General features: G+C 43.4%; 3 protein-coding genes across 3 annotated transcripts in view; 2 read left to right on the forward strand and 1 right to left on the reverse strand.

The window, feature by feature from the left end:
• T265_08312 (hypothetical protein) overlaps positions 1-323 on the forward strand; it is a gene marked incomplete at both ends in the record, with an annotated part of 13,495 nt that extends 13,172 nt beyond the window's left edge. Inside the window, one exon of the mRNA XM_009174078.1 lies at positions 92-323. Within this exon, the coding sequence (XP_009172342.1) occupies positions 92-323 (232 nt within the window). The remainder of the gene's footprint in view (positions 1-91) is intronic.
• Positions 1-16,401, reverse strand: part of T265_08311 (hypothetical protein) — a gene marked incomplete at both ends in the record, with an annotated part of 60,121 nt that overhangs the window by 25,167 nt on the left and 18,553 nt on the right. The window lies entirely within an intron of this gene.
• On the forward strand, positions 337-2,749 carry T265_08313 (hypothetical protein; the record flags this gene model as incomplete). Its single annotated transcript, XM_009174079.1, has 4 exons — positions 337-446; positions 1,903-2,081; positions 2,399-2,545; positions 2,598-2,749. The coding sequence occupies 4 exons, from the start codon at positions 337-339 to the stop codon at positions 2,747-2,749; spliced, it is 588 nt and encodes a 195-aa protein (XP_009172343.1).

Below are 16,401 nucleotides of genomic sequence, written 5' to 3' on the forward strand. Positions count from 1 at the left end.
TGGCTTGGCCACGTGTTGCGTATGCCAGTCGACCGACTTCCTCGAAGGGCTCTTTTCGCACAACCACATGAAGGGTGGAAGAGATCTAGAGGTGGTCAAACAATGACTTGGCAGCGAAGTATGTAAGCCATTACCAGCAAACTCAGCTGCGCTGGTCACTTCCGTCTTCCTGGATGGGGACCCCGAGACGGGCCACATCAATGGTTAGAGACATTGTCAGACATGGCCCAGTCGCGCCCTCAATGGCGCTCGTCCATCAAAGCTATTGCCTTCAATGCATAGCTCCTTTTCCAGCCCCCGACCCTCACTTGACAGCTTACTGACAATGCTGGATTTATGCACCAATTTATCAGCTCCCCGCCTCCAATGAGCAGCTACCTACCCCCCCCCCAAATCATCGGTGAACGAATCTGCGGCAGCTACAACCACTGTATGACTATTACGCGGTTATTACTGCTTACAATGATGATGGTGATGAAATCTGCTTCAGCCTGCCCCACAGATTCCGCATATGACAGCTGTGACAGCTGCGAAATTTCTCGGATAAAATACAACCTGCTTCGTATGTGGGACCAGGTTATACAATACATCTGGCAGATCAAGCCATAACCACCACACCATGCGATGCAGTCCTCGTAGAAGATCAGTCGATCGGTGATTTAGAGATCCAGCCAATGTGCACGAAACCTTTGTATTATGCTGGGACTGCATGCCGAGTGCATAACGTCTCCATATCGACTCTGTCCTCAGTTATTGGTTTTGTTCTTGGACAAGGCAATCAGAATAAACATTTACTACATTTTCGTATTCATTAAAAAGTAAATTAATTTTGGATGACGCCNGCCTCTACTTGGAAGAATAAAACGGCACGAAACACATGGTCTGACTTGGTTGGAATTTATTCAAACCGAATCGAGCCCCGTTTGTATAGCACAGATAAACAGAAAGCGAAATAACATGCCCATTTTCAAATACAGTGCATCTTAGGCTGTGGAAATAATTAGCTTTGTTTAAATATAACAAATTGTTTTGACACTAGTTACCTTTGCATGAACCAAGATGCTTCTTGGAGGTGGGCTTTCATTTCTAAGTTTCTCCATAATGCTGAATTTTCTGCAAACAGAACCAAATCGTGAATATCTATTTCAAATGAAAACTGTTCAAAATCGCTCCACTCAATCATGTTGATTATAGTTGTCCGTAAGTTACTAGCTTACTTCCCCCAACCGGGTAACACCTTGACAAAACAGATGGTCTCGATAGAAGCATAACATTCTTGTTCTTTAAAAAAGACTACAGTTATAAAAAATTTAAAAAGGTCTCCGTCTCAGTTTGATTTCTCAATAGCGGTCGTCTTACGAATTAAATCTCTTATATCTGCACCATATGTTATCGTGACACGTAGGCAACCCAACCAGTTGCGTTACCTCATTTCCAAGGCGAACACCGCGAGAAGTTTACATACTACCTACACCTTATGGCCATGAATATTCCTATCCGTTGACCTCGTTGACACAATACTGGTGTCACCTGACACAAACTGCGGTATACTTGACCAGAAATAATATGCTGTTTGCTGTGAAATGTGTAGCTCCTCCCTTGGAATAAAAGTTTTTTGCAACTCCACAAACTGAAATTGTCTAGCTACTGCTTCAAATTTCCGCAAATATGCTCACTTTCAGAACTAAAAAGCTCCTAAATTATAGATTCCCTTCAAACAGATTGATGATGAAGTATAATTTTTTGGACCTGGCAGTGTTAATTTTTCCGTATTAGACTAGCATCTCAAGCCTAGAATTTGCCAAGAATTTCATGACTTAGCAAAGTAGGATCCTAAAATTTATTGACGACCTCACCCCCTATCCATTTGACCAGCTTAGGCTTTTTTACCAAATTCTGTAGAGCATATCTTGTTCCCTGTGTGTCCTTCGGTGAGGCGGGCATGTACAAGCAGGTACAAAATGAACCTGGAACGAGGCTGCGTCGTCTGCAAGACTGGATAACGCAGTTGAGCACATTTGCTCCACCCATCTTCTATGCCCGAGGACCATTTCCCTACCGTACCCCAGTGAATACCGTAGGTAAGTCAAATTATATAATCAAAACTCCGATCGCTTCCAGAAAACCGCTGTTTACTGAATGTTGCTGCGTTTCAGCTCACCTCACGTCAAACTGGCATTATTCAAAAAGTTGAGGGCCGATATAATATTATGAGATTAATATTGTTTAATTATTATGTATACGATAATATTACATTAATATCTTGAGAAGATTTGGGACAATCTCGGACAATCCCGCCAGTTTCTCGTCTTATCATATCGAGCAAGACGTAAAATATTTTTTACTGTTTTTTTTCTGAACACCTCATTATTTGATAAACTTGGCATGATCTGCTCAGCTTGCTTTCATTATACCTTGCTCAATGTGGATTGTCTACACGGGGGAGGCAGCAAGCTGGAATCATCCTTAATTTGTGCTTTCGAAGGAATTCAATGGAAAAGACAGATTAACAAAACTCGAACGGACTATGCCTTCACGTACATTTGTTGGTCTTTTTAACTCCGTTTTTAAATGATTTCTCTTCTTGTTTTAAATAGTTGGCGCACCTATTCCTTGTGAGCGCATCGCCGAACCAAGCCGGGAGGAGGTACAACGCATCAAGCAGGTCTATTTGGATAGATTGCAAAACTTATTCGCACGATACAAGCCAATTTTCGATCCGGATGCACACGATATTGAATTTGTTTGAGGTAGAACCACCCAGATTTAGGACGTCACTCAGGATTACCAAATAGACCAGGGTACTACATGAATTCGCCCTTTGTTCCACGAAATCGTCCCTTCCTATTCCGCAACATTGACGGTTTTCGATCGATTCTGTTGCTCTGATTTGCCCTGTATACCGAAAATTTCACTTTTTTAAATCAATAGTTGCAAAAATGTTAACTTGACGTCTTCAAGTAAGGTTGGTCAACCACGGTGCCATGCGTGGAATGAACGTACTCTGGAAAACTCCACGGTGAACAGCCCATAATTACTGACAGGTTCCTTGTGGTTGTTTATCAGTGGTGATTTACCAGTGTTAAATAGGTTGATAACCATGAATTGTGATAACATCCCACAGAAGTCTATAAGTCACAGAACGTTTTCCGTTTTACGGTGAATAGCTTCCTAAAGGTACAATAAAAATTGCGGAAATATTAAATAAAAAACAGCAAGTTTGAGAACTCTACCTTCCCAGATTCCGCTGGCCATCTCGTTATAAGTGAATGAAGGTTTCTAGGCTTCGTAATGTTGTTGGCTTATTTTTGGCTTGTTATATTTTTAATCTCACTTTAAGGTAGGTTTCATGCCAAGCCCACTTGGTTCATGCGATCTCCTGTGTACTATCTAACATCAGTTTTTCACGTCCTTTACCCAGCCTGAGTACCTTTTTGTCTGTAGTTGCAGAAAGTCCCCACTTCATAGTTCCACAGCCAGCAAAAGTATTGCATTTTTGCTCACTGATTTCTCCTCTAACTAAAGCGAGAAACCGAGGATTTAGACGTCAGTCGAACGAATCTGACATACTCCAGTCTGACTGGACCAAAGCAAACCTGTAGGTTCATTCATATTTCACTCGGCTGCATACTAGTGTGCAGCCTGTATCCGTATTTGTTCAACAAGGCAGTTCGTTTAAAAGGTCTGCTTTTTCGGCAGACCCCGGGGCCGCTGCACCACAAACCACTCAAGCCTTCAATATAAGGTTACCGAATTGTCAAGCGGAGAGTTGCTGGTCACTCATCTTGACAGTAAGGAGTTTAAGTGACTTCTGAACCAAGACTGTCGCTCATTGAATAAGACTTATCCTTTGAAATCACGGCTCAGTCGCAACCGAAAAATAGGATGGGAGTAGGAATATTTTGCTTCAAACTTGCTAAACCCAAGAATACTTAGGGATGGTTTTTGGAAATGTGGCATCTTGCCTACAAGTGGTTTGAAACAAAGCTTCAATGAACATTGAGCTGCACAAAGGTGTGAACGATGAGTCTTTTATTTTATGGTGTTTTCGGGACGCCTTCAAGTTTATCTTACTGATGGTCAGCGGTATAGCGGAAATGGAAACCAAATGAGAAACCAAATGACAATGTTCTAAATTGATACTGGATGTTCCCATCTGTGCGCACATTTTCCACCGTTCCTCTGACTTGGCTGTTAGTTGCCAGTTGTTGAGGTTTTTGACATGGAACTTCTGACAAGCGTAGACTTGACGATCGCGAACGTCAAACATAAGCATTGGGTTCGAAAGTCTACGGTACTATTCACAAAAAGGTAAACAAATTTATACGACAAACATCGTTTGTTCAAGTGCGTGGCGTCAACAAGTGCATGAGGCTGTCACTGCAGGTCCAGTGCAGCGTCGAGGTCCGAACACGAAACAATGGCAAGCGGAATATTGGTTCGACAGCGTGGATTGCGGTTTTCCCTTTCGAAGACAGCCTCGTGATTCTGATTGGCTGTGCGACTACACAGAAGTCATGATGGAACAAGTCAGGGTAGTCTCAGTAGACAAGGCGCGAACAGGCATACGTAAGCAAGTGGGTCAGCGACGCACGTTAACACACACATGCTACTACACCAGCGTGAAGCAGCGGCCTTTGCAGCACGGTGAAAGACGGATACAGATGAGAAATGCAAGTGGGAATCTGAAGTATATGGACTGAATAAGGAAATGAATGGGGGTAACTATCATGAGGTGGAGTGGGATTCACTGCCAGAACTAAGAAATGAAGTCCAACACCGCGATATATCTGGGTTGCTTGGGCGAACAAAAAATCTCAACGATCGAAGGGACAGTTACTATCCTAATTAGGGTCCATTCAAGCGCTAGAAACCCACACAAATTCGGTACTTTTGTCCCGCGTTCCTGGCCATGACTGACAGAGTTGCGCGCACTGTTGGTACATCTTGCACCCGTCAACGGACATTCACCCGTACTTTAAGTGGTAGTAAACAGGGGTTGTACCACCGAAAACGATCGGAATAGAGGGGATTTCTTTTTCGGTCCACGGAGAGTGGTCAAACGGATCACCATCGCCTGTGAAAATTTTCGCCTACTCCTTGACCACAGGCTGCTAAAGGAAGCTTTAGAGTAGGTAGTTCACTCACCCCACTGCTGGGGTAACTTTTAAGCTTGACCCGAGACATAGTTCGGCATTAGTTTGTATCACACCGTTGAGAAAATCTACGTTAATCCTAGGCTGTTTAGGAACTAGTGCTGCACCGACTTGTCTCATGGGTGCACATCCGTAAATTTTCGGTAGCTGCCCATCGACTGCTTTCACTGCCAGCACACACGGCTTGCATTCAGCCTCGTTCTGTCCCAGTCTCAGTGACATTCAAGCCCCTGTAGCACTCAAGCACAACTCCCTCCTCCCGTCTATCTCGATTATAGCCTCTACCATAGCCTGCATCTCAGCACTAATTGCAACCCACCACGTTAAGGACGAGTAAACCAATCCGTTATTACTGACACGTCGAATTGCGGCGACCTTGATCGATCTAGTGACGAAGCACTCCACAGTGGTAGCGCCAGCTTGTTTGGACTTGCCCTCAAGATTATCCCTTCATGCCAGCAAGCTATTCCGTTGACCGGTTCACTTCGGTCCGCAGGTCCTTCACTGGCAACTCGTCTCGCTTCTTTGCGACTTCACTAGGGTAGTGACGTGTTGGCCATTCCCTGCACCAGATCCTCCACGCTCCATTGGCCAGTTGTTCTTCCCAGCCAAGCATCGGCTGGACATATTCTACCAACTGGCCGGACAGTCATTGTTGGTGTAATATTCCTTCTATTCCCATGATCAAACTAGTGCAGCAAAAACGCCGGGTGCCATTCCGGTCTTATCGTGGCCGATTTGGCCCTGTAGCCACCAGAAGGTCGGTCGGAGTATCGAAACCCGCTATCCTAATTAGGGTCCATTCAAGCGCTAGAAACCCACACAAATTCGGTACTTTTGTCCCGCGTTCCTGGCCATGACTGACAGAGTTGCGCGCACTGTTGGTACATCTTGCACCCGTCAACGGACATTCACCCGTACTTTAAGTGGTAGTAAACAGGGGTTGTACCACCGAAAACGATCGGAATAGAGGGGATTTCTTTTTCGGTCCACGGAGAGTGGTCAAACGGATCACCATCGCCTGTGAAAATTTTCGCCTACTCCTTGACCACAGGCTGCTAAAGGAAGCTTTAGAGTAGGTAGTTCACTCACCCCACTGCTGGGGTAACTTTTAAGCTTGACCCGAGACATAGTTCGGCATTAGTTTGTATCACACCGTTGAGAAAATCTACGTTAATCCTAGGCTGTTTAGGAACTAGTGCTGCACCGACTTGTCTCATGGGTGCACATCCGTAAATTTTCGGTAGCTGCCCATCGACTGCTTTCACTGCCAGCACACACGGCTTGCATTCAGCCTCGTTCTGTCCCAGTCTCAGTGACATTCAAGCCCCTGTAGCACTCAAGCACAACTCCCTCCTCCCGCCTATCTCGATTATAGCCTCTACCATAGCCTGCATCTCAGCACTAATTGCAACCCACCACGTTAAGGACGAGTAAACCAATCCGTTATTACTGACACGTCGAATTGCGGCGACCTTGATCGATCTAGTGACGAAGCACTCCACAGTGGTAGCGCCAGCTTGTTTGGACTTGCCCTCAAGATTATCCCTTCATGCCAGCAAGCTAATCCGTTGACCGGTTCACTTCGGTCCGCAGGTCCTTCACTGACAACTCGTCTCGCTTCTTTGTGACTTCACTAGGGCAGTGACGTGTTGGCCATTCCCTGCACCAGATCCTCCACGCTCCATTGGCCAGTTGTTCTTCCCAGCCAAGCATCGGCTGGACATATTCTACCAACTGGCCGGACAGTCATTGTTGGTGTAATATTCCTTCTATTCCCATGATCAAACTAGTGCAGCAAAAACGCCGGGTGCCATTCCGGTCTTATCGTGGCCGATTTGGCCCTGTAGCCACCAGAAGGTCGGTCGGAGTATCGAAACCCGCTGTAAGGGCTCAGCCCATCTTCCCAAGTCTTCTTTAGGCAGTACCCAGGACCGCTTCAGTCAGATTTCTGAGATGAATTATCATGATTGCAAAATTATCTTGGTCGGCAATCATCCCAACCAACCAAGACATTTCCTCACATTTCCTGCTCCTCCACTAAAGTTCGTGAATTTCCGTCCTTCACGCTTTTCAGCCACTTGTCCTGCATTCACTTCCTAGCGACGCAACCAATGAAAGAAAAGCGCTGTTGAGTATGCACTTGCTTACTGACCAACGTGAAATAAGCGGCTATGTGCCACTCTGCCTCCAAGGCAAAACCTCATTGGTAAAGAAATTTTAAAAGTGTATATTCTCTCTCCTCTTACATTCTGTAAGTTATTTGAATATTAAACAATAGCGAATAAACACTGCGAAGCGATTTAAATGATTTCTATATCACCCTTCCATCAGGTGCAGCAAAGGCACACTGACACTCCACCAGACAGTACTCGTATGTTTCATTCGAAGTATACACCACTACACTAGTAGTTAACAGAAATTAACAGTAGTTATTGGTTGTTAATAAAAGGTCAACTCTACACCATAATTCTTCTAATCATGATCTCCCCCGAGCCGTACCAAGGTAGGAGAACGTTTTCTATTCTGCATTATATCTTGTGGCTGACTCGTGTAGTGGCTTAATATAGCGATTATAAAACTAATTAGTTTCACCTTCGTTCAAGAATGAGCTTTACCGGGAGAAACAGTAATCGCGTCGTATCTGAAAATGTTCGCCCTTGAGAAGCCTATGGTTTTCCTCAAACTCTGGTCTAATTGATTTTACGCAAATCAGATGACTACTCAGTCGACTAAAACAGAGACATTCAGTTTTTCCAGTCATCTGGATATTAACAAGCATTTTACCACTGAGTTTTTTGTCCACGAAATGTCTGTGATAATAATTATTGGACCGAGCAAGTTTGATGATCATTACTTCTGGCTGAACTTATAAAGACGACGTTTTTTGGAAATAAGTCAATTAGGAGATGAAAACGGCATTCAGCCTGTGCTATTGCTTAGTCGTTTACCACTTTCGTGATTAAATGGCATCAGTTTTGATTGCTGTACGATGATTTACGTACTACTTGCTTTCTGAGCAGCCCTCTTCATTGGGTATACATTGTGTTACGGTAATATGAATTTCCGAGTACGCGAAGTATCCACATAGTTACATTACCACTGCCTCTTCTTCGTAGTGTTCCCTATCTTCCTGAAGAACCCCGCAATTCAGATTATTGTGATTGGCTTTTTAAATAGGTCGTGTGATACCCCGGTCGGTATTTTCGACCATAAATCGTTCGCGAGACAGTTTTTCAAGAAGTTACGTAGAAGCGCTAACATCCTTTTACATTCCGTTATGAGCATACACATTAAGGCTCAACATCCAGAAGTGAAATTAACCTTCCGATGTCGTATGCTACAATGAAACCTTGTCAGGTGTGGTATACGTCGAGAAAGCATACTTAGATATCTCTACTTTCGTACCAACTAAAAGGTGAGTAGGTTTTAGTTGGACAAAATCATAAACGATAGATTCAGTTGGGATTCAGTCAGATCTTGCGAAGTTGCTAAGCGACACACCTAAACTACTCTGATCAGGCACGTAGGTGGCAAAATTATATAGCTTCTGAACGAAGTAGGCTTTCCTTAGGTCAGGCTACTCTTTCGTACTTAGTATGCGTTGTGTTAGTGAACCGAGGCAAATCCTTTCCAAAAGGGCGCTGTTAACTTATGTCTGAAAGCTGTGTGGTGTATTATTAACCGCTTCCCCATTATTTCCTTATCTTGATGGATGCGTTACCCTTACGATAGGATGTATGACATTCGTTCAATTGATCTGTAATTTCTGTCGATTAGCGATATGAGTCCTTGTTCTGCGAAAAGAAATGCCGTTAAAATCACCATCAATGTAGCAATTTTATATACCAGAGTTCGTTGAAAGATTACGAGGGCCTGAAGTCTGTTAGTGCTTGTGTAAACGTAGCGTTCTGTCACAAAAATGATTAAATTGGTCAAGTATAGTTTACTCTCATGGAGAGAAACACCGATATGTTTAATGAAAGCTAAGACCCGATTTTTCTGCGTAGTTTGCAACGTGTGTATCCTTACGTTATAAACTGATGCGGTAGGGCTTTTAGGTGCGATTTTGGGACCCAACAACTTCAGACGTCTCACAACTACAACTTCCTTATTTTACCAGCGCAGCATTGCGTTATTTTGAAATCTGTACCGTGCCTAATTGGAGTTTCTAGTTACTGGGATTCAAGAGGGTTTCTGGTGATGTCTGCGAGTACACAATCCAAGTATATCACGGAGTAGGTGTCACTGGTAATGTAGGAACATTTTAAAGTACTTCCTGGAAGTCAGTAGTACGTCAAATACAACTACCGCTTCTTTGAGCCATACTCGTTGGGTTCGATGATGAGCCAACATATAAGTCGTCGTCAAAATAAAACCTAGAACCTTTGAGTACGTGCTGCAGAATAATTTGAAAGACCACCTCACGTGACACCCCTATTATTGTTTAGAGTCTCGTACTCCGCACGCGTTGGAAAACTATTCAAAAATTTATCACAATGAAACGAATTTGTTAACCCCATTAGAAAGCGAGGATTCATCTAGAACTCAAGCACTGACCACTAGGTCCCAGCACAGTTATGTCAGACGGTAAGAATCGCATTCGGTAGCCCAGTTTTGGAAAATGTAATCCTATGTTGTGCTATTTTTGACAGCACATTGCCATGATATAATTCACACTTCTTGCCTGTTACAAAAAATTCAGGTTCTCAGCACTTGTTTAATAATCTTTATGAATTCACTGGATTTTAGCAGGCCAGATGAGAGGGCCCAAAAAATCACTGAATTTGAGTATAAATATATCCTGATAATTCCACCAATGGTTTGAATACAACCCTCGGGTTTTTGGTTATATTGGATCCTACAAAAGATGATCAAGTGGACTTTCGGTCAAATACAGAGGGGGCTATGATCAACGATGGAGAAATCAGTTTCTGATGGTTCTGCTATTCTCAGTTCGTGGTGTTTTACTGTGGCAGCCTGGAGTACCTTTAATTACTTTGAATTTTTTTACTAAGTTGGATGGACACATGAAGCTGAGCTGTCTGCCAGTCGGTGAATCAATACCGCATCTACGTCATAAATGCAGGTCGTTTGTTGGAGAGCAAGAGCCAGCAAAATGCCCTTGCTGATGTGTCCACGCGATTAGTTCAAGAAATCACTTGTCTGTTTCAACCGCAACGAAACGTCTCTCGCAGATATTCTACATTAGGTGTCTCCACACGCAAATGTACCCAAACGCCAAACGGCTCATGCATAATGTTGGAATCCAACACTACTACTACGAATTGCACAGCCAAAATTACAAAATACAAATTGCTTTCGTTTTCTGAACGTGTTCACAAGAGGAAAAGTCAACGGCACCGTGTGGCGGAAGTTGACCAATACACACACTTTAAAGGTTTCTTTGACAGTTCGCATAAACTATCTTCTTTTGCGAACACGGCTGAATAGGTTTGCTCATTTGGCATTCTAGACAAGAGACTCACAGTTGTGGCACAAACATATGAACAAAACTCGTACCCCTGGAGTTTGTTAGGAAACATTTCCTGCCGATACTATTCACGGAAAAACAGCTATTCATGAAAAAAGGTATGCACACATGTTCTCTTAACGGGTGAGGCTCCTTCAGTATTATGTGGATAACAGTTATTCATAGCAACGCATCACACTGCTGACCTGGTAACCAAACTAAGTTCAACGTTAATGTGACGGACTATTCGTCTGTCCTTAATTCATTCGTGACGGTCTACTGATTGGTTTGCGGATGCTTCTAAAACCATATGGGTCGCATGATTTGGCGTTTTTACAGAGAATTAGAAAGCATTATCCGATAATCTTTCCGACCCGAAGCTGTCAGCTTGATGTGGTGGCCCACTACGAGTTATGCACTGGTCCTGCGGATGGAACATCGTTTCTCAGTTGCATCTATATCAGGCAGTTAAAATGGAAGCTCCAGATAGCTCAGTGGGTATTGCGTAAACATACTGATCGGGAGGTCTGTGGTGTGAACGCAACCCGGACATCTCAAACGCCACTGTTTTGGCTTGAACAATCTGGCAGCATCTGCGTCACCCAGCTTCTTTGGATGGCATGGCAACTATGCGAGAAAAGGGTGCTACAAGTGAAAGTTCCCAGGTTATAGTGGAGTAACCTGACTAGGGAATATCCTCTTATTCCTGAGTCTGCATTGACGCATTCTGCTTCCTTTTGTGTCAGTTTATTAATATACGTGTGTAAGAGAAAAACTGATGTTCGCCGCGTTGTGTTTACCAAATATTGTATTGCCCTAAGCAAACAATTTGATGATCATTACAAAATAATGACATAATACAATGGTGATTCAGCGCTTAGTAGATGGGTATGGTAAGGCGTTTTGAAAAAGAACCGGTACATCGATCACGAAATTCAGGTTTCCAGCGTATTAAACATATTTCATCACAAATTGCCGTAGATTGTAAACGCGAAATAGGATCTTATTTGCAATAAATAGAACGCTGATATCTTATATAACTCTTAGCTACGCTCACCACGACGCAAAACATGAGGCTATCTACTAGTATGATGCACCAATGCCTCAGCTGTAAATGACAATGATGACAATGCACAAATGAGCGATTACGATCGTGATGATGCTCCTGAAGATGAGTATTATGGTGGTGGTGAGGGTTGGGATTGTGTTGGTTTCGCTGATGATGACTACAACGATGAGGAGAAGGAGCGTTAGAAATAATAATGGCATCAAAAGTATGAAACCTGAAAGGTTCTAAACTGATTTTTTATCCAAAGCCACTTATGAGACTATTTTGATCTATTTCAAAATTATCCATCAAAAGGTCCTCAGCATGACATATGTAAGTCGTTTGTCGTTTCCATCAAGAAGTTCAGCATTTGAACTGTGGAATCAGTGATAAAATCCGAATCGTATAGATGCCTATATGTTTGTGGATCGTTTGAGTGAACCCTGGTAAACGCGCTCAGACTCGTTTACAAATTTTTAGCTTGTCTGCTCATCACCAGGATTTTTGGTGCCTAACAGAAAAATAACAACCAGGGGCTTACACAGAACTTTTATAAAAAATCCTGGTACAATTTTCCTGCGATTTAAGAGCAGATAGCAAAAACCCTGTTTATTATGGGGGCACTTCCCAGCATGTCAGTGGTGTACTTTTACCAGATTACTGGTCCACACCCACTTTCCTGCTTTCCCTCCTTATATTATTCAATTTTCTTTTCTTCATATATTTGTTTTGAATTTATGTGCTTCCCTGGACTGTAATTACACTACTTCCCCTGATCTAGAGCCGCTCTGCGACAACTCTCTATCATACATAACGGGACTACGCAGCACCAGAAAACACAAGTCTATTTCATGTCTCATAATAAATACTTCCTTTTAAGACCGAAAATTTTTAACTATTTTCGTGTGTCAAAGGTCCTGCTGCAAAGCATTTATATATTTTAATGAGTGCCATTTTTTCAAATAGTCCGGTCGATCAATTTATCCAGCTGAACTACACGCAGATTTTCATCCATCAGGTTCCGGTTTTAGTGTCACCTTATATGACCTAATATCTTGCGTGCCTAAAGCTCCAGTCGTCAGTTGATCCATCCGAAAACTATTCTTATGCACACACGTGTACGCAGCCGTCAGGTGAATCTTCAAATGTCACGTTTTTAGCACTAGCCTAGGTAAGCGAAAATAAGTGAGTACGTTGGCCCTTGAAAACACATATAGACATATGCCAACAAAATAACTGCGACTGATGGATGAAAAGGCCTTTTGGATGATGAGTACAACACCCCCACATAGGCGAAATAAACAAAACCGTAATGATATGGCATGCCATGTTTAGAATCCCGTGCCCAAGCAACTCCAGTCCGGACATTACTATTACTCCTGGAAACAGCTCGGTTAAATGAGTTATATGAACACGAAAATTTAGACCTAAGTACGCTGGTCTTGACCAATAAAAACCCAAACATTATATTTGGTCTGCACAAGTAGCACCTGCCATCTTTAGGAAACCGGCGAATCTTTATTTCTTAAGAATTCACTAAAATCCTGAAGGGCATCGAAAACCCAGGGTGTGGAATTCCGATAATTCAGTTGGTTAACTACAAAGCGAGAATATTACGATAGGAAAAATATGCATCACAATCGATTATTTCCTTTTTGGCTGCCGCGTACAGATTTTTAACTTCCACATTTCCCGCACTGCTCACCGTTTACCAAATACAAAGTCGAACAGCGCTTCCATGTTTCGTTCTTGGGCAAATTCAACTTTTGCTTTTTTTTAGTAATCTATTCGGTGCATACCGTTATTCAGTTTATATTAACCCTGTTGAAACTGAGTTTCCCAAACTGCCATCTCATTGAGTTGATTGTAAAAAAATTCATCGATGATAACAAAGCACCGTTGAAACACTGGTAGAAGGGGGTTAACTAAAAAGTACCGCGGTCAAGTCATCCCTCAAGCAGAGGACCTACCTAGCCATCCAGCGTTTAAGCGATGTACACCGCCACGCCAGTCAACTCAGCCAAGATCTTCAGACCGCAATCTCAACCGCCGACTTCCAGATGCTCAACACCAAATCCACAGAAGTGAAGCTTACACAGGGCCGGCAATGCAAGGATAGGCAGATCCGTAAGTTCGAACGACTGTTTTCCAAGACTCAGATCCCCAGAAAGGTCACAGAAACGAAGAAACCATCCACTAATTACTATAGTGTAGTTAACTTGTCAGATAGACCACTGAGTGAAGACGAACGCTGTCTGTTAGAAAAGGGACTAAGCTTAGCTGTGAGCAGAAAAGTAATAAGAGCGGAGAAAATAATTCCTAGTGTAGAGTTAGTGTTTCAAAAGCTTCCTTCAGCGGAAGCTGAGAAGCTACGGATACAACTGGTCACAATCCTGAAATCCCAACAGCCGGGAGCTCCAAATATTGCACCATCAGAGCGGAGAGCGTTGAACACGCTGAGACAGGTAGATAGTATCGTCATCACCAAGGCCGATAAGGGTAAAGCCACAGTAGTGATGAATAAGAATGACTATCTTCAAAAGGTCAGGCAACCGATGGACCCTACTGACAAAGTACCGGTAGCAGTATTACTTCAATAATGAATAAGAGTAAGGTTGGGAGATATTTAAGATCCGTAATAAACCATTTAGGGCTAGGTATCGGCTGTATCCAAAAAGTGCGATTCAACTTCGATTCTACGGACTGCCGAAAATCCACAAGGCAGATGTACCGATAAGGCCAATAGTTGATGGTATAGGCTCGCTATCACATGAACTGGCCAGATTCTTAGCTGGTATGCTAAAACCGCTCACGGGGAAATCGAGTACCTTCATCAGGAATTCGTACGAATTTGCCAGCATGGTCGCAGGGCTTCCTTTGGGGATGGATTTCTGACGTAATCTCAGTGTACACGAACATCCTTAGGGCAGAGGCTCTGGAGGTAACTAAGAGGTTGTCACTGGCAGACACGACACTCGGGGAACGGACACAGCTCTGGGTGGATGAACTAGCTGAGTGCATAAGAGTGTTTGAATCTTGAGCAGTCCGTTTTTGACACAACCGTTTACTCACAAGAACAAGGCCTTGCAATGGGATCTCCAGTACCCTAGTTTTAGCCAAAGTTTTCATGGAGGACTTCGAACAAATAGCCTTGGCCGGATATCATTGTCCACCTAAAGTTTTTGGCGTTCTGTTGACGACACGTTTGTTGTAATCAAACGAGGTAACGTGAACAGCTTCCACGACCATCTCAATAGTTTAAACCCACACATTAAGTTTAGCATGGAAATAGAGTCTACATCGGGTACATTACCCTTTCTGGACTGTATAACGCATAGGATTGGTGGGAAATCGAAAACGATTATCTACCAGATACCGACAGACACAGGAACCTTCGTAAGCTATTCATCAGCACACCCAAAGTCCGTGTACGCCAGTATTGTCTCATCGATGTTTCGTCGAGTTAGCTCTCTGTGCACAGAAAAGATCGACCGGACGGCAGCGCAAATCAAAATTGTCAACAAACTTCAAGAAATAGGTTACCCAGTGAGTATGACTAGGCGTCAACTAAGGAAGATATTTGCTCCAGTATCCAGACGCAGTAAATAATGGATTGGCGCAGCAGTCACTCCATATAAAGCAGGAAGACTTTTGAACTTAGCCAACTTTCGAGTAGCTTTTCAGAAGGGAAAAAGGCTACGCTCAGTTTTGGTGCAACTGAAAGATCCCCTGCCGGTTGAAAGGACTAGGGACTGTGTGTATAAAAGTAACTGCAACGATTGCGCTAAGTTTTATATGGGACAAACTGCCAGGGGATTGCACATCAGAATTAATTAGCATAAAAGAAGGATTAACAAACCACCAAGGAATGCAGAAGAATAACAAACGCTGGTCAAAGACTCAGCGATGGCGGTACATGCCTTAGACACGGGACAGAATAGATCTGAAGAATGTGGAAGATTTATACGGGGACTGCGGTTCACAACACAGCGGTTGGTGGCCCAGGCGGTGGTAATTACTAAACCTCACAGCGTGAATAGAATCGAAGGTGTGGAACTGATGAGCGTATGGAAAGCGGTCTTAGATAAGCCGAGTTGACACGTGACTGTGTGGTTGTCAGTCCACGTAGAATCATTAGCAAAAACTGAGGTGAGTGTGGAAATCCCCACCCGACCAAAGGTCACAGCATCCCTCTTACACAACTATCTTGGCACTAGCTCATCCACACAGCTCGTCGACAAATGACCGAACCAGAAGAGCTAGACCTTAGGCTGGACCCAGACACATGTAGGTTTCCCCATCAGCCCAACACTATTTCACCCACCCTAAAACACACGGCCGACACCTAACAGAGATTTATCTTGACTTAGCTGTTTGGTTCCCCTTCCGTCTTAGATCTCGACCAACCTCGGAACCTAGTCACTTGGCCTGACGAAGCTTTTGTGTCAAAAACGAGACTTAGCGCAGCAATAAATCTACTGATTGTCAAAACCTTTTTCGAAAACGGAAGTAAACAGCCTTTGGTTACAGGTGGATGAATCGCAATGGGAACAAGTAACATTTATACACCTAGGTGCACAAGCCGTTCTTAACAAGACGGAGGTTTACAGAGTGAGGCTTCTAGGCAGCATATCTTTCTGCGGAGAATATACCTCTTGGCTGACTGCTTTTTTCAGGCTCTATTGAGTGCTTGCCATGAAAGAACTCCCGCCATCATACTATGA

Source organism: Opisthorchis viverrini (assembly GCF_000715545.1).
Source record: "Opisthorchis viverrini unplaced genomic scaffold opera_v5_215, whole genome shotgun sequence".
Lineage (NCBI taxonomy): Eukaryota > Metazoa > Platyhelminthes > Trematoda > Opisthorchiida > Opisthorchiidae > Opisthorchis > Opisthorchis viverrini.